Source organism: Macaca mulatta, chromosome 3, assembly GCF_049350105.2.
Source record: "Macaca mulatta isolate MMU2019108-1 chromosome 3, T2T-MMU8v2.0, whole genome shotgun sequence".
Classification (NCBI taxonomy): Eukaryota; Metazoa; Chordata; class Mammalia; order Primates; family Cercopithecidae; genus Macaca; species Macaca mulatta.
Window position 1 is genome coordinate 124,246,668 of NC_133408.1, and position 24,838 is coordinate 124,271,505.

The 24,838-nt window shown below is 36.1% G+C and overlaps 1 protein-coding gene across 19 annotated transcripts in view; it reads right to left on the reverse strand.

Annotated features, from left to right (window-relative positions):
- Positions 1-24,838, reverse strand: part of PPP1R9A (protein phosphatase 1 regulatory subunit 9A) — a 384,913-nt gene that overhangs the window by 157,474 nt on the left and 202,601 nt on the right. For all 19 annotated transcript variants that reach the window (XM_015134297.3, XM_015134296.3, XM_015134293.3 and 16 more), the window contains exons 3-4: positions 19,185-19,317; positions 9,742-9,862 (exon numbers count right to left, since the gene is read on the reverse strand). In XM_015134297.3, coding sequence (XP_014989783.1) covers positions 9,742-9,862; positions 19,185-19,317 — 254 coding nt within the window. The remainder of the gene's footprint in view (positions 1-9,741; positions 9,863-19,184; positions 19,318-24,838) is intronic.

Genomic DNA, 24,838 nt, shown 5'->3' on the forward strand with positions numbered 1-24,838 from the left:
GGATGGTGGCCCTCTTCTCATAGCTCCACTAGGCAGTGCCCCAGTAGGAATTCTGTGTGAGCACTCCGACCCCACATTTCCCTCCCACACTGCTCTATCAGAGGTTCTCCATGAGAGCTCCACACCTGCATCAAACTTCCGCCTAGGCATCCGGGCATTTCCATACCTCCTCTGAAATCTAGGCAAAGGTTCTCAAACCCCAATTCTTGACTTTGTCCACTCGCAGGCTCAACAACATACGGAAGCTGCCAAGGCTTAGGGCTTGCACCCTCTGAAGCCACAGCCCAAGCTCTACCTTGGCCCCTTTCAGCCACAGCTGGAATGGCTGGGAAACAGGACACCAAGTCCCTAGGGTGCAAGCAGCATGGGGACCGTAGGCCCAGCCCATGAAACCGCTTTTCCTCCTAGGCCTCCCAGCCTGTGATGGGAGGGGCTGCCTTGAAGACTTCTGATATGCCCTGGAGACATTTTCCCCAATGTCTTGGGGATTAACATCCAGCCACTTGTTACTTGTGCAAATTTCTGCAGCTGACTTAAATTTCACCTCAGGAAATGGGATTTTCTTTTCTCATTGTTAGGCTGCAAATTTTCCAAACTTTTAATCTGTTTCCCTTTTGAAACTGAATGCCTTTAACAGCACCTAAGTCACCTCTTGAAGGCTTTGCTGCTTAGAAATTTCTTCTGCCAGATACCCTACATCATCTCTCTCAAGTTCAAAGTTCCACAGATCTCTAGGGCAGGGGCAAAATGACATCAGTCTCTTTGCTAAAACATAACAAGAGTCACCTTTTCTCCCATTCCCAACAAGTTCTTCATCTCCATCTGAGAACACCTCAGCCTGGACCTTGTTGTTCATATCACTATCAGCATTTTGGTCAAAGCCATTCAACAAGTCTCTAGGAAGTTCCAAATTTTCCCACATTTTCTTGTCTTCTTCTGAGCCCTCCAAACTGTTTCAACCTCTGCCTGTTGTCCAGTTCCAAAGTCGCTTCCACATTTTTGGGTGTCTTTTCAGCAATATCATACTTTACTGGTAACAGCTGACTGTATTTGTCTGTTTTCACACTGCTGATAAAGACATACCTGAGACTCGGTAATTTATACAGGAAAAAGGTTTATTGGACTTACAGTTCCATGTGGGTGGGGTGGCCTCACATTCATGGCAGAAAGTGAATGACATATCTCACATGCCAGCAAACAAGAGAAGAGCTTGTGCAGAGAATCTCTCCTTTTTAAAACCATCAGATCTCATGACACTCATTCACTACCACAACAACAATGTAGGAGTGACTCACCCCCAAAATTCAATCACCTCCCACCAGGTTCTTCCCACAACATGTGGGAATTGTGGGACTTACAATTCAAGATGAGATTTGGGTGGGGACACAGCCAAACTCTGTCACCTACAGACTTCTAATCTTTGACAAAATTAACAAAAATAAGCAAGGGAGAAAGGACTCCCTATGCAATAAATAGTGCTGGGACAGCTAACTAGTCATGCTCAGAAGAATGCAACTGAACCCCTAGCTTTCATTGTATACAAAAAATTAACTCTAGATGGATTAAAGATTTAAACATAGGACTTCAGACTATAAGAATCCTAGAAGAAAACCTAGGAAACACCATTTAGGACACTGGCCTTGGGAAAGAACTTATGACTAAGTCCTCAAAAGAAACTGCAACAAAAGATGGGGCACAGTGGCTCATGCCTATAAGCCCAGCACTTTGGGAGGCTGAGCCAGGTGGATCACCTGAGGTCAGGAGTTCGAGACCAGCCTGAACAACATGGTAAACCCTGTCTCTACTAAAAATACAAAAATTAGCCAGGTGTGGTGGTGGGTGCCTGTGCCTGTAATTCCAGCTACTCAGAAGGCTGAAGCAGGAGAATCGCTTGAACCCAGGAGGCGGAGGTTGCAGTGAGCCAAGATCACACCATTGCACTCTAGCCTGGGCAACAAAAGTGAAACTCCATCTCAAAACAAACAAACAAAAAACAAACAAACAAACAAGAAACAGAAAAGAGAAGAAAACTTGATGAGTGGGACCTAATTAAAGAGATTGTGCAGCAAAATAAATTATCAGCAGAGTAAACAGACAAGCTACAGAATGGGAGAAAGTATTTGCAAACTATGCATCTGACAAAAGTCTAATACCCAGAATCTATAAAGAGCTTAAACAATTGAACAAGCAATAAATAACCCAATTTAAAAATGGGCAAAAGACATAAACAGCACTTCTCAAAAGAAGGCATACAAGCAGCCAACAAACATATTAAAAAATGCTCCATATCACTAATCATCAGGGAAATGCAAATCAAAACCTCAACGAAATATCATTTCACACCAATCAGTATGGCTATTATTAAAAAGTCAGAACAACAGATGCTGGTGAGGCTATGGAGAAAAGGGAATGGTTATACGCTGTTGGTGGGCATGCAAATTAGTTCAGTCACTGTGGCAAGCAGTTTAAAGATTTCTCAAAGAACACAGAAGTACCATTCAATCCAGCAATCCCATTACTGGTAGATATCCAAAAGAAAACAAATTGTTTTACCAAAAAGACACATGCACTCGCATGTTCACTGCAAACCTATTAATGACAGCAAAGACACAGAACCAACCTAGGTGTCCACTAACAGTGGACTAGACAGAGAAAATGTGGCACATATGCATTATGGAATACTATATACCTATAAAAAAGAATGAAATCATGTCCTTTACAGCAACAAGGATGCGACTGGAGGCCATCATCCTAAGCAAACTAATGCAGGAAAAGAAAACCAAATACTGCATATTCTCACTTATAAGTGGGAGTTAAATGCTGGGTACTCATGGACATAAAGATGACAACAAGAGAAACTGGGAACTAATAGAGGGAAGAGCAAGAGAGGGAGGCAAGGGTTGCAAAATTAACTATTGGGTACTATGATCAGTACCTGGGTGATGGGATCATTCATTCCCCCACACCTTAGCATGACACAATATACCCAGTTAACGAAAGTGCACATGTACCTCCTGAATTTAAAATAAAAGTTGGAAAAAAAAAAAAAAGAAAAAAGAAGAAAGAAGAGATACAAGATGCAAAGTATCCCATGTAACAGAAACAGTAAAAATAAGACTTTTGGCTGGATTTGCTCTTTGCATTCAGAGGTCAGAGATCAATGTAAAAAAGAGGAATCCTATGACTAAAATACTGATTCTACATAGTTCTTCCTGTCTACCTTAATACTGAAAACATTAAGGGGGACAAATAAAGCTTCATGATATTTGATCGTTTTTTTCGTCAAAAGTATGTCCATTTAAATTCTTTTCTCATTTCAAAGTGATACATTCATTAAAGAAAAAATTTGAAAATCTGATAAACAATTAAAAAATAAGGAAATAAAAACATCTTCAACATTTTTGTAAAGAGTGAGTGAGGGGGGGAGGAAGAGAAGTGGAGTTCTATGGAGTTTGCTATGTAAGCGGCTTTTCAATTTACCTTTTCATGGAGGTAAACTGTAATGATTAAGGTGGAGGACAAGTTCAAGAAACTAAAAATGGGGAGAAGAGGAGGGAGAGATAAAGAGGACTGGGTGGGAGATGAGGGGAATAATGGATTAAAAAGGCAGCGGTTCAGGTTTATTCCCATTATAGACGGCTCCTACAACTCACTAGAACATGAGCCAGCATAGTATTAAATATAAAAATGGTTACTGTGATGGGAAAATTTTTCTGGTGTCTAATATCCACTTTGCTTGTATCTTTTCTCATGAGAAGACAACTTTTAGATGCAAACTCATAGAACAGTAACACTGATAATCTCTCTCAAATCTTAGCTGTAATGAAAAGCCCAGAAAAGACAAGGGAAGACTGTCAGTGGTTAAAAACAAAAGAATACCTAGACAGAGCTCTGTATCAGACCATCCCAGACTACAAAGAATAACCAGTTCTATGGATTATCTAAACTTTTCAAAAATTTTCCAGGATAGCAGAGGAAATAGTCTGTTTCCCCTGGAAATACTGTCCACTGGAATGGAATTTACGGGAACATACCTGGCTAGTTTGTAAAAACCATCTCATCCTGGCCAGTTTCTCAATAGTTTCCATGTGCTTACCATAAACAAAAGTGCACAACAGCACTTTTCTTCAGTCTCACTATGATATTGCTGAGATCCTGCAATTCTGAAAACCAGAATCAATAGGGATAAGGCTAATGAAAATACATAAATTGGATTATTCTAGGGTTTGTTTAATGTTACTGGATAGTTACTTATTGATACAATGTTTCTGGGAAGGGAAAAAACAATAACCCTACCTCATGGGGCTTTTGTCAACAAAGCCACCAAAGAAGAATGACAGGGAGACCAGCCGGAGCAACATTAATGAACTTTGGTCAACAGAGATCTTCCTCAAAATGCTAGATACTGAAGTTTTAAATGTATGTGAAAATTGTGAAAATACATGCCAAAGCAGTAACAGCCCAAACCTAAGGGGTGAATAGGCAAAATATTTTATTAGAAGACTAACATGAGAGTGTGTGCACAGAGAGGAAACCATCGACTGGGGAACCATGACAGAATCAATTAAAACAAGTTTCCATCCAGGGTTCTCTTAGGCTGGAGGGTACTTCAGGCAAAGATGGGTCCTAAGAGGGGGTAAGTTTGCTGCAGTTAGATAAGCAAAAGAATGGGACTCTTTATCTATTGTATATGTTAGTATATCCCAAAAGATGGGGGAAAAAACAATTAAAATCATTTAAAAATCAATACTTGAATGAGGATAAACTACATAGAACCTTAATTTCATATTTGGTATCTCTTCCAGTAAAATTGAAAAGGACAGTGATTGAAAATGATGATGAGCAAAAGCTTGTGAAACAAAAACAGGACCCAAAAACAAAGTGGATCCAAAATGGATTTTTTATTTGCCTCTAATTTAGCACAGCATTATTAACATCCTTTGTCAGTTACCATCCATGTGATTTACTCTACAATTCAGCATTTTGAGTTGTTTTTATGAAACTAATTTTGCTTTAAGGAATCATGAACGAGGACTGGAAAATCACTAGTGTGTGAAAGTGTCCTGTGTGCAATCCCAAAAATTACATTTATGACAACAAAAACTAATAGTATATTTAATATTATTTTACTAAAAATTTAGAAATGAAACAGGAAATAGAAATGAAACAGGAAATAGAAATGACTGTCATGTCATTCAACTAAATTATAAGCCACTCTGTAAAAGGCAGGTAGCACAAAAACAAAACAGAGAAAAATGATAAGCCCAAGAAAAGGTTTCAAAAGTGATTAAAAGCCCCGCATGGTGGCACTCGCTTATACTCCCAGTTACTTGGGAGGCTGAGGTGGAGAGTTCACTTGAGCCCAAGAGGTTGAGGTCAGTCTGGGCAACATAGTGAGACCTCGCCTCTAAAAATAAAAAATAAAAATAAAAAGTGATTAAAGCACAAGGATTCACTCATTCAACAAATATTTACTGAGTACACTCTAAGTTTAAGGCATCAAAGGAGAAAGTACACACATGAAAAGCTTGACAAAAGAAAATTTTGAAGGTAAGAGATCATATCAAAGAATAATGAAGGGTCAACACTTTTCAACTATACTGGATAAACTCAGGAGGATAAATATCCACCGCAAATTTTTTAAAGTACTCAAAATGTGGTGAGAGTTTACAAGCCATTTAAGCAGGAATACAAACAATCACAATGAAAAAGCTTCTTGTGGGGGCAGGAAGGAGGGAGGAGGGGGAGAAAAAACGTCCTCTATATATACATGTATGCTCATTTAACATTCCTTGAAGGAGGTATGACTAAATCTGAGATTAAATTGAAACAAATTTTCTTAAATAGAAAGAGTTATTAAGAATCTAAAGCAGCTAGAAAACAATAATAAAGAATCTTATCCTTTCAAGGCTAAAAGGAACTACCTTACAGAATATCTAACCCAGAACTTTAATTCCGTCAATAAATGAGGTCTGATGAGTAATTTCCTTGGGGTGGAAACCTTATCATTTTTAGTTTTGAGAAACTATACACAAGTCGTATATATTCTCTACAAAATTTGATATTCTATACCAGCCAAAAATTTTTTTAAATCCATACAACTAGAGCCGTTCAACATTTTTGTATGTATTAATTTTAGACTTTTTCAGAAAGAGAATGACTGAGAGATAAGGACAAAAAGGAACAGAGACAGAGAAAAGAAGAAATAGAATATATACCCTACACAAGAATGGCATCATATTAATCATTAAGATTTTGTAAATCCTTAATGGAATATTTTTCTATATCAGTAAGTATATATAACTTAAAATGTATTATTGACTAGAGGAAGTGCACTTTGTATAATTTTTGTATGTTGATACCTTTTAAATAGTAAACATCAGTAAACAGTAAACACTGTGCAAATGAGCACACCAGTAGTGGTAGAAATAATAATTTAAAAGATATAAATCTGTTGTAAGTATAATAATCATTTTATTTTCTCATTTTCTTATACCCACACACATATGCACATATACAACCACCCTCAATTTTCTTATTAATAAACAAGAAAATATGTTGATTATAAGAACTCTGAAGTTTCTGTGACCTCTAAAATTTTGATTCTGTACTTATGTTGTACACCTTTAATTGTTTTCCACGAGGCTTTTCCCATAATAACTACTTTTTAAATTAAGTTTCAAGCTTACTCTTACTTGGTTCAAGAACAGTTTCATATATACAAATAGCACTGTGGAAGGTTATTCACACAAACCTAGTTAATGCTTATTCACACAAACTTAGTTAATGCTTACCACAACCCACAATGTAGATAACATGAAAATTAAGTAATTTGTTCGATATCCCCAGAAGATAAGTAGAGGGAATGGAATGAAGGCTCCCGGTTACATTATCTTAAAGATTCTGTCCATTCCATCATATCAAGGTTTTTTTTGTTTTGTTTTGTTTTTTTGAGACTCAGTCTCATTCTGTCACCTAGGCTGGAGCGCAATGGCACAATCTTGGCTCAGTGCCACCTCTACTTCCTCGATTCAAGCGATTCTCCTGCCTCAGCCTCCTGGGTAGCTGGGATTATAGGTGCCCACCACCACGGCCAGTCAATTTTTGAATTTTTAGTAGAGACGGGGTTTCACCATGTTGGCCAGGCTGGTCTCGAACTCCAGACCTCAGGTGATCCACCCGCCTCAGCTTCCCAAAGTGCTGGGATTACAAGCATGAGCCACCTTGCCTGGCCCAAGTTGCCTGTCTTAATATATTCACTGAGGCATTTTTTAAGCACCTATTATAACAACAACAGGATTAGTATACTAGGAAAATACTCATTTAAAAGAACTGAGGAAATAAATGTACACTGTGACTGGTAAAGCACAGTTCTAATATAGTTATAAATAATGAAACCATGTAGAAGAATAAATAATTAGTAAATAGATTAATAGAAAACAAACCTAATTTTAAAAGGATTGAGGGAAAAATAACTATGTCTATGTTTAGAACAACAGGAATTGGCTAACTACTAAGTGCAAAATTTTCTTTTTCTTTCTTTTCTCTTTCAGGACACGTGTTACATGGCTATGAATGTAAAATATTCTGATTTTTTGTTCTTTTAATCAAGTTGTACTTTGATTTGGCTTTCTGGATGGTTCATAATAATTAAGCATGTTTGAATACTAACGATAGCATTATTTCCCACCATCTTAAATTTTTCATCAAACTTAATAAGAAATGCGATATATTTTACAAACAAGTTTTAGCTCTCTTGGAAGAAATGTGGTAAATTAATAACTGGAAATACTACCACCATTATCTATAATTTATTAAAGGGGCACAAAGAGGTTATTTCCTTAACTACTCTGAAAAGGAGGAAGACTGTTAGTAAGTTACTTTAAGACACAAGATAGTCATATTCCACATTCTTTGTTTTAAATGTAGTCAGCTGAATGTTCACTCAAAAGATTTATTTCAAACCTTCTCTATGCAAAGCATTATACTAAGTGCTATAAGAATACAAAGCTACTGACTAAGATGTTATCCCTAACTTCACGGAAAAGAAGATGTAATAAGGTGTGGTTTTCTATTTACATAAATCAATTTAGCTCTCTTTGAGAACTATCAGTGGGTATCAATATGCATTTTTAGGATTAAAACAGAAACAATGGGCCAGGCGCAGTGGCTCGCATCTGTAATCCCAGCACTTTGGGAGCCCAAGGCAGATGGATCTTGAGGTGACTTGAGGTCAGGAGTTCAAGGCCATCCTGACCAACATGGTGAAACCGTTTCCACTAAAAATACAAAAATTAGCTGGGCATGGTGGTCCACGCCTGTGGTCCCAGCAACTCAGAAGGCTGAGGTAGGAGAATCACTTGAACCTGGGAAGTGGACGTTGCAGTGAGCAGAGATCATGCCATTGCACTCCAGCTTAGGCAACACAACAAGATGCCATCTCAAAAAAAAAAAAAAAATGCTGCTCTGGGTCTCCTCAGACATTCACAAAGTCTTTCCAACATGCTTTATTATTCCCTGATAAGATGGTCAAATGATACATACTTAAACATAAAAAAATTTAAAGCTATTCATTAAATGTACATAAAACAACATAATATTTCTTTGAATTTAGCAGTCATACATTTGGGTCTACTTTTATTATATTGCCAACTGCTATGGTTTGAATGTTATGTGTTGAAAACCATCCTTAACGCAACAGTGTTAAGAGGCGAGACCTTGAAAAGGTGATTAGGTCATAGGGCACTGCCCTCACAAGTAGATTAATGTCACTATCGTGGAAGTGGACTTATTTCTTTGAGAATGCATTTGTTATAAAAGCAAGTTTTGCCCCTTCTTGCTCTCTCTCACTTGGCCTTTGCACCTTTTACCATTGGATGATTCACCTGCAGGGTCCTCATCAGATGTCACCCCTTAATCTTGGACTTCCCAGCCTCCAGAACCATGAGTCATATAAATTTCTGTTCATTATAAATTACCCAGTCTCAGGTATTCTGCCACAGCAGCACAAAACAAACTAAGACACCACCTTCTGCTTCTAGCCCCACCCTGATATATAAGAGCCAAGTATGAGGGTTAATCAAAATCTTGGCCCTAGATAGATAGATAGATAGATAGATAGATAGATAGATAGATAGAGCTTGAGATTATGAAAGCTAAGACAAAACAGTGATTATCTGGATGCTCTGCTGTGTACTAGAATTATCCAAGGTGCAGACTGCCAGACTCCTCTACTGGAGATTTTAATTCTACTGGTTTAGGTGTACCCAAGAATCTGTGTTTTTACATAAATGTATTTGGAGAAACACTGACCTTCAGAATTACCAACAATACAGAATTAAAGTCCCTAACTTACCATATACCTGTGTCATTTTTTAAGATGCCAGAACTATTATCATTTCTTTCAATATTTCTGAAGTGAAACTATGTGCTGACCTCCATAGTACACATTCTCAACTATATACACCCATGTTTCTGCCCACTTCCCACCAGATAGATGAATGGATAAAGACAGGTATAGACTGATAGATCTACCCACTCATTTACCTAATATAAATTAAAGAAAGCAGATATTTTGCCTGCATATCAGAAAATAATTTAAGTGTTTTAAGATTTCTCATATCTGAGAAACTTGAAATTCTGTCCTAAAAAATCAACAAACAAAAGCAAAAAGCTACAACTGAAAGAAACTTACAGGAAAGTTCCCTAAAGATTTTAAGTTAACAACAGTCCTTAATTTACCTGCCATCCCGTTGAGCAGCACCACCTTCTGTTACCGTCTTGACGAATATTCCCAGCTTTTCAAGTCCAGCATCTGCTCCAACACCCATTCCAATAATACTTATACCAAGACCATCCTCATCTATTAAAAAGAAAAAAAGCAGGGAGGTGAAACAACCTAAGTTTTACACTAGTCTGCAATTAGCTGGTGAGAACTATTTGCTGTCTCTAATTTTATTTTTCCTTATGGATAGGAGAATAACATGCTTGATTTAGCAGAATTATTTTCTAAGGTAGGCAGTAAGGGTATCTAATGAGAGCCTCCAAAAGGCCCATGCATTTAGCATCATTTTACTACTACTGTTGGTAATGCATTGTGGTCTCAAGAAAAGGTAACAACTTTGTTATTGAATAGTCACTCTGCCTTAAAACTTAGATTCTCTAAATAATGCAATGAATTATTTTAGGCGTAAGAGTACACACATTCAAACATATAATTTTAAATAAATGTGATCATAACGTATCTGGAATTCCTCCTTCATTTATATGGTCTTTTCTTCTTTACTTGTTTATTCATGTTAATAAGATAGCACATGTGGCTGGGTGCAGTGGCTTACGTCGGTAATCCCAGAACTTTGGGAGGCTGAGGCAGGTGGATGGCTTGAGGCCAGGAGTTCAAGACCATCCTAGGCAACATGGTGAAAGCCTGTCTCTACTAAAAATACAAAAAGTTAGCTGGGTGTGGTGGCAGGCACCTGTAGTCCCAGCTACTCTGGAGGCTGAGGCAAGAGAATCGTTTGAACCCAGGAGGCGGAGGTTGCAGTGAGCCAAGATCGTGCCATTGCACTCCAGCCTGGGTAATAGAGTGAGACTCTGTCTCAAAAAAAAAAAATAATAAGATAGTATGTGTATTTGAGTACTTTCCTCTGTGCTTCTATACCCAAGAATATATACTCATCAAAAACTATAATACATCCATACATTCACTTAGACATATATGAATGTGCGTGTGTATATATATATAATATATATACGTGTGTGTGTGTGTGTATATATATAGCTTGTTTTTCCTTGTTATTTGCTTACACAAGTGAGATTACAACTACTTCTCTTTACAGCTTACTTTTTAAAAACCAATGAAGCATCTGGGCACAGTGGCTCACATCTGTAATCCCATCACTTTGGGAGGCTGAGGTGGGAGGATCCCTTGAGCCCAAGAGTTCAAGACCAGCCTGGGCAACATGGTGAAACCCTGTCTCTACTACAAATAGAAAACTTAGCTGGGCATGGTGGGGCGCACCTGTAGTCCCAGCTGTTTGGGGACTGAGGTGGGAGGATCACCTGAGCCTGGGAGGCAGAGGTTGCAGTGAGCTGAGATCATGCCACTGCGCTCCACCATGGGCAACACAGCGAGACCCTGTCTAAAAAAAAGACAAAAAAATAAAAAATAAAAAAATATGTCATGGATATCAATGTCCTCAATGTTCATAGCTCTAAATTATTTCTAATGACTGAATAATATTTCATGGTGAGATGGCATCATCATGTATCCAAACATTCTGTATTCATAGGTACTCACTTTTGTTTCCATTTTACTGGTCCTATGAACAATACTGTGTAACAGTTTTTTTTTTTAATTCACTTACAAATCACGTGTTTATCCATATTTCCATTTGTCCTTTCTGTGAATATATAAAAGGTACACTATATTGTGTGCCACATGTTTTAGTTAAAGTTCAAGGTTATTTTCTGATAGTCTCAAGTCTTTGTAATCATGCTTTACTAGTAGCATAAAAATACTAATTAATCAACAGCACTGGATTATTAAAGAAATACTGGTCCATATACTCAACAGAATGACACTTTTAAAAGACTTTTCAGCAATAACCTTTACTTTCTTAAGTATTTTTTCTTTTTTTCTTTCTTTTCTTTTTTTTTCTGAGACAAGGTCTCACTCTGTTGATCAGGCTGGAGTGCAGTGATGTCATCATGGCTCACTGCAGCCTCAACCTCCTGGGTTCTGGTGATCTCCCACCTCAGCCTCCAAGATGCTGGAACTATATGCATGTGCCATCACATCTGGGCAATTTTTTGTATTTTTTTTTTGTACAGACAGGGTTTCATCATGTTGCCCAGGCTGGTCTCAAACTCCTGGGCTCAAGCAATCTCCTGCCTCAGCCTCCCAAAGTGCTGGGATTATGGATATGAGCCACCATACCCAGTCAGGATTCTTGTAATCAGTATTCTTTGGATGAAGGTTCATCTCATACATTATTACTTACCACCAGCTTATGCCTGAAGTATTTCCAAGTACACCTGACAATCTTACATTTTTATTCTATATACGTTTTAAAAGATGTCACTTGGCAAAAGTGTGATTTGTTTGCTCAGCTGTATGCTAAAGGAATCTGTACAGTGTTTCCCCTGGATGAGCTTCCTCATGCAAACCCCTGCTGAAGGCACTTCCACATTGATTCTAGGCATAGGTATCTCTTTAGTGTGAAAACTTTAATGTTGACTAACATAAATAATCTCTGAAGACTTTCCTCATCCATTACATTTAGAATGTTTATATACATGTGATTTCTCCTATTTATTCAAATTGTTTCTCTGGTATAAAGACTGATTTCATCAAGAGGATTTATCTTGTTAAAGACTTTTCTACATTCATTATAGTTTTAAAATTTCTCCACAGAATGAGATTTCTTGTGTACATGAAGGTTAGATGTGTGTTGAAGGCTCTCCCACACTGGTTACATGCATAGGGTTTTCCTCTCTCCCACCATGAATTCTCTTCTGTGTATAAGGTTAGCAGATGGCTGAATTCTTATTCACATTCATCACATTCATAGGGTTTCTCAAGAAAATGAATTTTTTTTCATACTGATGAAGGATGAATGATTGCTGAAAGCCTTCCCATAGTGTTTACATCCACGTACGTTTTTCCCCTCAGTGTATTGTTCTTGTGTTGTTTAAGAGACGATCAAAGTAGCCTCTCCCACGCTGAAAAATACCACAGAATTTCTCTCCTGTATGAAATCTCTGGTGTTTATATGTATTGGTATTCTTGCTGAATTCTTGCTCACTTTCATTATACTCACAGGGTTTCTCTTCATTATAACTTATCACATGTCAAACCAACATAGAGCTGTGAGTCAAACTTTCCCATACTCATTACTGTACAAAGGGCTCCTCTCAAATGTGAACTCTCCATACTGTCACACCATTAAATAATTTCTTCCTGCAACTATCTTGAGTGAAAATTACTTCTTGGTTTCTAAATCCATTTTCTCTGCCTCGACTCACGTCTTGGTAGAATTCTCTTTCTTCCTTCCATTGTTCCTCTCATTGCTTTTAACTGGAAATTACTAAGATCTGCAGAGCTGAAAATCCAGTTGCAGAAAAAGCAGTATTAACTTAAGCCATCCTCAATTCTAATGCAAATTACCTACAAGGACAACGTGATGACTGAAGGGCAATACAACAAAGAGCACAATCAACGCACAGAGACCAGAAGACTGATGTTCTCCAGCATCTTATTTATGTACAGCTTTCTCTAAGATGAGTGAAGTCTGGAGCCTCATCCTTAAAGGCCACTTATTACTCCTGTGGCTGCCCCATCAAGAACCTAGCTGCACCCTGTCTTCCTCTCTATACATTCCTAGGGACAGGCAAAGCACTAAGGCAAAACAGCCATAAAATGATGGCAAAGCCAGCGGAACTATGTCATTGTGGAAGACACTATTGTCATACTATGGAGCCCAAAGCTTATTTTCTAACTTCTGGTTTCCCATTTTGGGTAAGCCTCTTCTGCCACAAGCCTAGATGATACATGCAGTCATGTGAATTTTCTTTATGACATCTTCAATATGTTATTATTTAACCCATGTAGAGTTATTTATTTTTACCTATGCTATAATGAAGGTGTCCAACTTTAGACTCTTCCAGATAGATGCTCAGTTATGCAAGAACAATTTATAAAGCACACAATTACTTCTAAGCTGAAATATCATGGGTGTCATATATTAAATTCTCACACATACTAACATCTTTTTCTGGATTTTCTATTTTGTTCCAGTAATCAACTGCCATTTGAATACAATTTGTTCTGATTACAAAAGCTTTACATTGTATTTAGATATGTGGTAAATTAAGTCATTCATATTCTTTTTCATACTTAAGTCTGAATTTCTCCAGACTTAAATTTTACCAAAAAACTTTAATACTGTTTTTTGCAATTCTCCTCTCCCAACCCAACTTTGTTGGCAGTTCTATTTGGAGTCTTCTCATCCAAGAATATGGTTTGTCTTACAATTTGCTTTCAAATTGAAATGTCTTTCAAAAAGATGTTATTACTTTATTTAGATAAATTCCATGTTTTTCTTAGTAATAAATATTTTGTTGTTTTGGTGCTACTGCAAATGAAATATTTTTCCCATTTTCATTTCTAAATTCTTAATGTGATTACATAGAAAAAAATGATTTGTATACATATCTTGGATGTAACCTCTTCCTTCACAGATTATTTTACCAAATTTAATATTTTAAATTAGAATCAGTTTGGTTTTCTAGATATATATGGATATGAATATATCAGCAAAAGGTGATGCTTTTCATCTTTTATTTGCTGTTATTTATACTGGTCATTTCATTTAAAGGGCATTACAAATTTGATTTCTAGTTTTAATTAAAATATCTTTAGTGTTTACTCAATTTAGAAATAGAATTGTTTGTATTGCAGATTGACAGTTTGCATAAATTTAGGCAGCTTCCATCACGTGCTAATTTACAGAGTCTTTCAAGTGGTAAATGTTACCAAATTGACATCTTTTCATATCAATTTAACATGAAATTTTAAAAATTTAAGGGCTTTTCCTTTAAATTTTATGTGGATAAATCTCTGAATAATGAACCATTCTGGATCCTTGTATCTAAAACCCCATTTGATCTTAATGAGTCTTTCTTTTTTTTTTTTTTTTTTGAGACAGAGTCTCGTTCTGTCGTCCAGGCTGGAGTGCAATGGCACGATCTCGGCTCACTGCAACCTCCACCTCCGGGGTTCAAGCGATTCTCCTGCTTCAACCTCCTGAGTAGCTGGGACTACAGGTGCATGCCACCAAGCCTGGCTAATTTTTTGTATTTTTAGTAGAGATGAGGTTTCATGGGTTAGCCAGGATGGTCTCAACCTCCTGATTTCGTGATCTGCCCGCCTCGGCCTCCCAAAATGCTGGGATTAGAGGCATGAGCCACCGTACCTGGCCTTTTCTCTTTAACTATTTCTATATTTGATATTTTATTTCATTTAGAATTTTAAAATATATATTCACAATTGTAGTTGTACCATGGCAATCTTTTTTGTAGTACATTAGTTTTGGGTGTAAACTTATATGGTATTTCAACGAAATGAAGAGTTTTCCTTCATCATCTATGATCTAAAATAGTTTAAATAACACTGGTTTTATGTGTTCTTTAAAGGTACAATAGAATCATCCAGTTCTGACAACATTTTAATGTTTTATCTTTCGTTGCCATTCTCGTTTCTTCTATGGCAATTAGTCTATTTTACTAAAGTTGATTCTGGTAATTCAAATTTTGTTAGGACATAAATTATTTCTGGGCATACACCTCATTTGAGAAAGAAATGCAGTGACTGACTGATCTTTTCTAGTAACACTATATATTTGTCTTCCATTCCTAGTTTGCATAAATTTGCTTTCAATTTTCACCACTCAGTATTATGATTGATATATTTTATAGATGTATTCAATGAAAAGGATTTTTATTACCTTGTTTTACTAGATTTTCCTTTCTATGTTATTAATATTGTTTTTACATATACTACTCTTCTTTGCTAGTTTGTTTATTTGGTTTACTTTTTCTGATTTCTAAGACAGGTCTGTTGTTTACTTTTTAAATTTTTTTATTTTAAAGAAAGAAATCAAGGATATAGCTTTTCTTCTGAGTAAAGGTTTTGCTGTGTGCTACAGACTTTTTAAGTTTAATCCTTTCCAAGATGGTTTGGGATATGAGTTTTAATTTTCTCTTAAATCAAATATCTACCTAGGAATGTATTATGTAATTTCCAAATTCTCATATTAAAGGAACTTTTAAAATTTTTTCCAAAGGATAAAACTTTTTCTCTTAAAATACAGCTTGAAATAGAGTTCATTGTATTAACCCACTCCTTGATTTTTGTTTTCTGTCCATAAATTTGTCCAGTTCTGAAAGAAATATATTGAAATCTCCAATAATTGTATTTGATTTGGTTATCTTCTAGTTTGATTTATCTAGTTTAGTTTTTTGTATGAAATATGGCAATATACAAATGAGTTTAAGCAAATATTTATCTACAAAACATTACGTTTAAACAATAAAAATAAAACAAATGTCCATGTACAAAGACACAGAATATTACTGACATCATAAAAGCCCACTATATATCCCTCCCTGACTCTTTCCTCAGTGACCATTATAGTAAATATTGTATTAATCATTCCCTACTTTTTAATACTACTTTTTAAAAACTACTCTTTTGTGTATCCCAAAACAATATGCTATTTAATTTTCTTGGTTTGAAATGTAAGTAAATGCAATTATATTACACTAAATGTCTTCTTCTGTGGTTTGCTATTTTTTACTTTCCCTCGATAACATGTTAAGAATCATACATACTACTGCATGAACTGTAGCACCTCCATTTTCACTGCTGAGTAATATTTTATTGCCTAGGTATGCTACAATTTATAGACCCTTTCTACCACTGATGAATATTTGGATTGTTCTCGTTTTTTTGCTATACTAAAATAAGTAATATGATGGCCCAGTTGGGTTTGTATGGCCCATGAACTAAGAATGGCTTTTACATTTAAAAATGTATGAAAAATGTAAGCACTACTCTTTAATTCACTTTAACCCCAAATGAAAGTGTCTTTTAACAGGAGTAATCCATCAGTCATGTTTGATTGTAATATGACTAGTATTCTTCATACTTTTTCATTTAAGCAATTGTATGTTTAAAACTTAATAGTTTTCACCTCTTTTTTCCTTGCCTTTGCTGTTTTGAACAAGCTGCTCTTTATTTCCCTCCCTCCCTGCTAAACTGGACAGTAAATTACTCAGATAAAGTATGTAGGCAATGTGTTCTTTAAATCCTTAGATAGCAGCAGATGTCTTTCTTTCACCAGGATGGATATGGAATTCTTGGATCACCATCCTTTTCACCCTCAGTGGCATGTAAAATTATTTCTACATCTCCCTGCTTCTAGTGTTGCAGTCTGATGCTAGTCTAATTATTTTGCCTTTGCAAGTATCTTTGCTTGTTTATTTGCTTGGGTATTTTTTGGTCTGGAATTTTTTAAGATTTTTCACTTTGCCTTTGAACATTAGGATTTTTTCCCAGGCTATGCCTAAGTGTGAGATCAGTTTGGGGTTATTTAGCCTTCTCACTCACAAATGGATAAGCTCTTCCTGATACATGCCTCAGATCTTTTTTTTTAAGGACAAGAAATTTTTTTTGTATGATTATTATTAGTCTGTCCTTCTCCATTGTCATTTTCCCCTTCTGTTGCCTACAACTTATATATTGGGGCTCTTTCATGACTTTTCTTGGATTTTTGCTCTGTCATTTGAGAATTCTTTTTGGAACATCTCTTAAACGTCATCTTCTAGATTGCCAACTTAAGTCTCAACAACAACTAACCTCTTCAATTCTCCTGGTGAAATTTTTCATTTCAAAATCAAGTAATTTGTTCTTGTTGCTAAGTTGCTCAATAATGTCTTTTTAAAAATCTTTATAAATTCAGGGGAGTACATGTGCAGGTGTGGTATATGGATATATTGCATAGTGGTGAGGTCTGGACTTTTAGTGTAACCTTCACATGAATAGTTCACATTGTACGACAAGTGGTTATTTGTCAAGCCCCATCCCCCTCCCACCCTGGTAACCTTTTGGAGTCCCCAGTGTGTATTACTCTGCTCTGTATGTTGATGTGTACCCATTGTTTAGCTCTCACTCATAAGTGAGAACATGCAGCAAATAATTTTGTGTTTCTGAGTTATTTCATGTAGGGATAATGGCCTCCAGCTCCAACCATGTTGCTGCAAAAGACATGATTTCATTCTTTCTTATAGCTGCACAGTAGTCCATAGTGTATATATGCTCCATTTTCTTTATCCAGTCATCTATTGATGAATACTTAGGTTGATTCCATGACTTTGCTATTTCCAAGACTATTTCCATTTAATAGTGCTCTGTTAAACATACAAGTCTCTTTTTGATATCATTTCTTTTCCTTTGGGTAGATATTCAGTAGTGGGAGTGCTTGGTCAAATGATAGTTCTATTTTCAATTATTTGAGAAATCTCCACACTGTTTTCCAGAGATTGTACTGATTTACATTCCGCCAACAGTATCTAAGCATTTCCTCTTCTCTGCATCCTCACCAACATCTGTTGTTTTTGACTTATTAATAATAGCCATTCTGACTGGTGTGAGATGGTGTCTCACTGTGGTTTTGATTTCCATTTCTCTGATGATTAGTGATGTGGAGTGTTTTTTTCATGTTTGTTGGCTGCTTGTAAGTCTTCTTTTAAGAAATATCTGTTCGTGTCCTTTGCCCACTTATTAATGGGTTTCTTTTGTTGTTGTTGTTGTTGTTATTTGAGTTCCTCATAGATTCTGAATATTAGTCCTTTGTTAGAGGCATCATTTGCAAATGTCTTTTTTTAAACCATGCTTGAATATCCTTGGGTAGGTTTTTGTTTCTTTTTTTCTTGTTATTCAAGTTATCATCTGTTTGTTCTACTCTTTTGTTTTCAAAGATCTCTCAGAGGTGTTATTTCTCTGTTCACTGAGTGACAGTTCAGTTCTTGGGTGCCCATCTTACATCTTACATAGCAATCTCTGATCCCATGGGTCAGCAGTAACTACAGTCAGCAGGGTGTTAGTCCAGGGAGAGAAATCAGAAGGAAGCCTTTCTGCTCCCTCTTCTCCCTGCTCTCTTTCAACCTTCTCCCCTCAGAGATGGAGAGGATGTAGCCCTACTGTTAAAATTTCCTTGGATTCTACTGCCTTCATTAAAAATCTCCATAATTTTCCAATTATCCACCAAAACAAAAGAAAACAACCATCTGCCCCAAGCTCTCATATACCAGCCCTTTCTGGGCTCTCAGCTGTAGCAGCCCTTTCCAGGAATACCAACAAAGCATTAGGCCTCACTCATACCTCCCTGGTCCTAACCACCATCCCAGTCAGCTAAGATAGATGGGTTTCAGTTGGGAGTAAAACTTTCAATCCACCATCTACTCAGAATCCATATCAACTGTTTTTGAAACTTAATATATAAGATCCTCTGTGAGAATTAAAATTTTATCTAATCCTTAGAAAAAAGGCTACACTTTGGAAAAATAATTCTGTATTATTAACATAGCAACATAATGATATTAACACTGTAGCACTCACGAACCTTTCTCTAGTTCCACTGGGAAAAGTTCCAGCTTTTCTACACGTTTTTCAAGTTCATACTCAGCTGAAGCAGCCACAGGGTCAACTTCATCATTTCTCCTGTCATAGTCTTCATTGGAGTATGTGTTGAAAACCTGTAGTAAGAGGCCAACAAGATGATAATATAGAAAAAAAGAAACTGCCAAGTATTCCAAACTATGTAAGTTTAAACATTCACGTGATGAATTTCTTCTAAACAACTGTTTTGCCTTTAAAATCAATTGGGATGTTAAGAAAAGGAAAATTGAGTCAGTATAAAAGTAACTTACTAATTTTTAAAATGTATAAGTGATAGTACCACTTTTAAGAGACAAAGTAGCCACAGAACACATTATGTGAATAGCAATATTTATCGTCTTTTATAGAATCAGAATATACCATATTAGCTGCAACGCTCTGCTGTTTCCCAATAAAACTAAGGTAAAGCATCTTGAAGCTACCTAAGCAAATAACCAAACTAAACCTCTAGCCCTGAAGTAGCAGTGTGTCAGTATTATCATGCTATCTCAATCACAGGATTGCTGAACCTGATCTCCATTCTAACACTGTCCTGGGCTCTTGTTTGTCATCCCTCATTTTACTTGCATATACATTTAAGTTAAATCATCATTGAAACTTTCTATGAAATTATTATGAAAATATCGCTCAAGGGCTGTACAGCAAACAGGATATTGACAGCTGTTTATTTCTTACCTACATCATTTAAAAGACAACTAAATGTGGCCTTCAGATATAGCCATAAGAAACCTGATTGTCCTTATTTCTGCTGAAATGTTTATCTTAAAAGGAACCGAAGTAATTGTCCAACCCCTCTCTTAATACAGGAAGAAATATATGAAAGAAATACATGTATAATTAATCAAGTCCAATTATTATACATAACAAACACTGGCATTTTCAATTAAATTCAATAATTATTATGCATCTAAACTGTGTCTAAGGAAACTGTGTCCTCCCAAAAATCGTACAGTCTAGGATTAGCCTTTAAAATAATATTTATAAAAAGATACAGTAAAAACAGAAGGCAGAACAGAAGGCCAAAGATTAAAGAAATTATGTCTATTTCCTACAAAGCTGGCCCTGCTGGTCTATGGACACTTTACATTATATTATTGGAAAACAAGTAATTCCTGTATTCTACATATGGTAACTTATAAACCAAGAATACATATGCATATATAGGAGCAGATGTAATGTGGCTCCTAATGGTATATGCTTTTCAAAATAGTGTCATTTGTAGGATTTGTACCTGAGTGGGTACTGTTTTTCTTCCTGACTTTCAACATGTTTTCATAGCCTCGTGCCACTTGGATCCCTATTTGGTCTCTACCATGTTTCTCCACCATAGTCAACCTTATTGCATCAAAATGCACATTTCCATAGTATGGGGTTGGTGCTTTTATTTCTCTTTTCACAATATTTCATAAATATTAGCATGTTTCCCATGCTAATATTTCTCTTTTTCTTTTCTTCTTTTTTTCTTTTTTTTTTCATTGAGACAGGGTCTTGCTCTGCACTCCAAGCTGGAGTGCAGTGGTAGGTTCACTGTAGCTTCTGCTTTTTGGGCTCAAGTAATTCTCCTACTGTAGCCTCCTGAGTAGCTAGGATTACAGGCACATGCCATCATACTCAGCTAAATTTTAAAATTTTTTTGTAGAGGCGAGGTCTCACTATATTGCCCAGGCTGGTCTTGAATTCCCAGGCTCAAGCAATCCTCCCATCTTGGCCTCCCAAAGTGCTGGGATTACCAGCTTAAGCCCCTACACCTGGCCTAATATTCTTTTCAAATTGTCATACTTATAACTTTCTCTTAGACAACCCTTTTGATCTTTCACTTCCTTTTATATTTTTTAGTAATTGCTTATTCACATTTATTCATTCAACAATATTTTAGAGTTCTAAACTCATGCTTGACATCATGCTAGGCACTGGAGAAGGAATAGTTTCTAGTAGCTTACAATTTAAAATGTGGTAACTGATATAAAAGTAGAATATACCAACTATTTTTTTTTTAATTTTCCTGAGAAAGTAAAGAATTTTGTGAAGGCAAAGATACTTGACCCGAGTCTTGAAGAATAAACAGAAATTCACATATTTGAGTGCAGAAGAGAAGGAATGTATATTTTCAAATATAAGACCCTAGACCAAAATATATATACACACACATACACATATCTATAGTTTTTTGGAAAACATTGATAGTTGAGTATACTGCAATGGAAAATGCCTATAGGAGCAAGCTTTACACATAAAATAAGAGTTAGCTGGGCCTGGGTCTCATGTGTCCTGGAAATCACTGGCAGATATAACTGGAAATTATTCATTAATATTTATCACTTCTCTACTTCTGCTAATAGGTCCAGGTTTATGACTGCAAAACAGTGGTTTAAATAGTATTCATTCTGGAATATTGCTCAATTTCACTAGTACTAGTAAGTAAATAAACATGTATGTGTGTGCCTATATATAAAGTAAGTATGAAAGAACTGTTTCAAATAAATAACTCCTTCCCCACATTTTTTTTTCCAGGAATCCAAACACTCTGATATCATAATATTCTTTCCTATTTGGGCTAGTTTATAAAGTTCATTTCAGGGTATTCTGAAATTAAATAAAACAAACCTAAAACAGTAGGACTGCATATTGGAAAATGATACTGTGTATAATTTTTGAGACATCTAGCAATGAGATGACTATGCCACCATTTCATTCTTTAATCTCAGCACTTTAGGAGGCTGAGGTGGACAGATCATGAGGTCAGGAGATCGAGACCGCCTAGCTAACACAGTGAAACCCCATCTCTACTAAAAATACAAAAAATTAGCCAGGCGTGGTGGCAGGCGCCTGTAGTCCCAGCTACTAGGGAGGCTGAGGCAGGAGAATGACGTGAATCTGGGAGGCGGAGCTTGCAGTAAGCTGAGATCCGGCCACCGCACTCCAGCGTGGGTGACAGAGCAAGACTCTGTCTCAAAAAAAAAAGGAAATAAATAATGTAATATACTCTTCATCTTCAGCTTACTCATAAATTAAGTAGGCATGCAGAAAACGCTGCAAATTATTGAAAAAGAAAAGCCAGAAGTCGTTATTTGTAGATTAAACAATTGATTACTTGGAAAATCCAACAGCTTTAACAGAAAAACTACTAGAACTAATAAGAGTTCAGTAAAGTGATATAGCTTTTAAAACTCAATACCTATATACAAAAACAATTTAGAAAATACAACAAAATGATCAAAATAATACTTAGTAATTACCAGCCATAAATGTAAAAGAATTTTTCTCTATATAAAACTAAGTGATGAGTACAAAAAGCCCTGAAGAAAGTGCAATGCTATATTATTTTCCAGGATTAAAATCCTTAATATTATGAAGACATCCACATTCCTAAATAACTGCAAATATCAGTTTATCCTAAGTTAATTTATGAATTCAGGGCAATAAAAAATAAAATCCTACCTACATTTTTCATGGAAACTAACAAGCAGTTTGAAAAAGAATAAGGGTAGAATCAGGCCCTAGTGGATATCAAAACACATAATAAAACTTCACTTATTAAGGCAATGTAGTTTGAGCTCTGGGATACATTCATTTTTATATTCTATTCTGTTCCACTCCTCTTCTTTTCTATTCAAATTAGTTAGAGTGGTCTATTTAATAAATTATGAAAAGAATTAGGTATCTACCGGAAAAAGATATTCCTACTTATATCACGAAGAAAAATACAATTCAGAACAAAAATAAATATATATATATAAAGAATGCCAAAAGAAAATTTGGGACAATGTTTAGCTAACAGGTTAGAAAGAAATTCACAGATCCTAGAAGTTCTAAAGGAAATAAATAATTTGATTAAAAACGAAGGCTAAAAATTTCTAAGCACTAAAATATACCATAATGAAGTTATAAGTCACAGATTAGGAGAAAATATGACCAAATATTTAGATGAAACATGAATATTCCTAATTTATAAAGGGCTTTATCAACTCAAACAATTGCGTGTATAAGTAGGTAAAGGAAATTGAGAATTGAACAAAGAAGAAATACTAATGTCCAGTAAATGATGTAAAGATGCTCAGCTTTATTAAAAATTAAGCAAATGCAAATTAAAACAAGGATATACTATGCATTCATCCATAAGAATAGATTGTTGTTTTTTTTTTCAACTTCAGTAATTTTTATTGAGATCCCTGTGGTTCATGTGTCTCTACAAATTTATTTATTTATTTATTTATTTATTTATTTATTATTATTATTATACTTTAAGTTCTAGGGTACATGTGCATAACGTGCAGGTTTGTTACATATGTATACTTGTGCCATGTTGGTGTGCTGCACCCATCAACTCGTCAGCACCCATCAACTCGTCATTTACTTCAGGTATAACTCCCAATGCAATTCTTCCCCCCTCCCCCCTTGAACATCGATGCAAAAATCCTCAATAAAATACTGGCAAACTGGATTCAGCAGCACATCAAAAAGCTTATCCACCATGATCAAGTGGGCTTCATCCCTGGGATGCAAGGCTGGTTCAACATTCGCAAATCAATAAACATAATCCAGCATATAAACAGAACCAAAGACAAGAACCACATGATTATCTCAATTGATGCAGAAAAGGCTTTTGACAAAATTCAACAGCCCTTCATGCTAAAAACGCTCAATAAATTCGGTATTGATGGAACGTACCTCAAAATAATAAGAGCTATTTATGACAAACCCACAGCCAATATCATACTGAATGGGCAAAAACTGGAAAAATTCCCTTTGAAAACTGGCACAAGACAGGGATGCCCTCTCTCACCACTCCTATTCAACATAGTGTTGGAAGTTCTGGCTAGGGCAATCAGGCAAGAGAAAGAAATCAAGGGTATTCAGTTAGGAAAGGAAGAAGTCAAATTGTCCCTGTTTGCAGATGACATGATTGTATATTTAGAAAACCCCACTGTCTCAGCCCAAAATCTCCTTAAGCTGATAAGCAACTTCAGCAAAGTCTCAGGATACAAAATTAATGTGCAAAAATCACAAGCATTCTTATACACCAGTAACAGACAAACAGAGAGCCAAATCAGGAATGAACTTCCATTCACAATTGCTTCAAAGAGAATAAAATACCTAGGAATCCAACTTACAAGGGATGTAAAGGACCTCTTCAAGGAGAACTACAAACCACTGCTCAGTGAAATCAAAGAGGACACAAACAAATGGAAGAACATACCATGCTCATGGATAGGAAGAATCAATATCGTGAAAATGGCCATACTGCCCAAGGTTACTTATAGATTCAATGCCATCCCCATCAAGCTACCAATGAGTTTCTTCACAGAATTGGAAAAAACTGCTTTAAAGTTCATATGGAACCAAAAAAGAGCCCGCATCTCCAAGACAATCCTAAGTCAAAAGAACAAAGCTGGAGGCATCACGCTACCTGACTTCAAACTATACTACAAGGCTACAGTAACCAAAACAGCATGGTACTGGTACCAAAACAGAGATATAGACCAATGGAACAGAACAGAGTCCTCAGAAATAATACCACACATCTACAGCCATCTGATCTTTGACAAACCTGAGAGAAACAAGAAATGGGGAAAGGATTCCCTATTTAATAAATGGTGC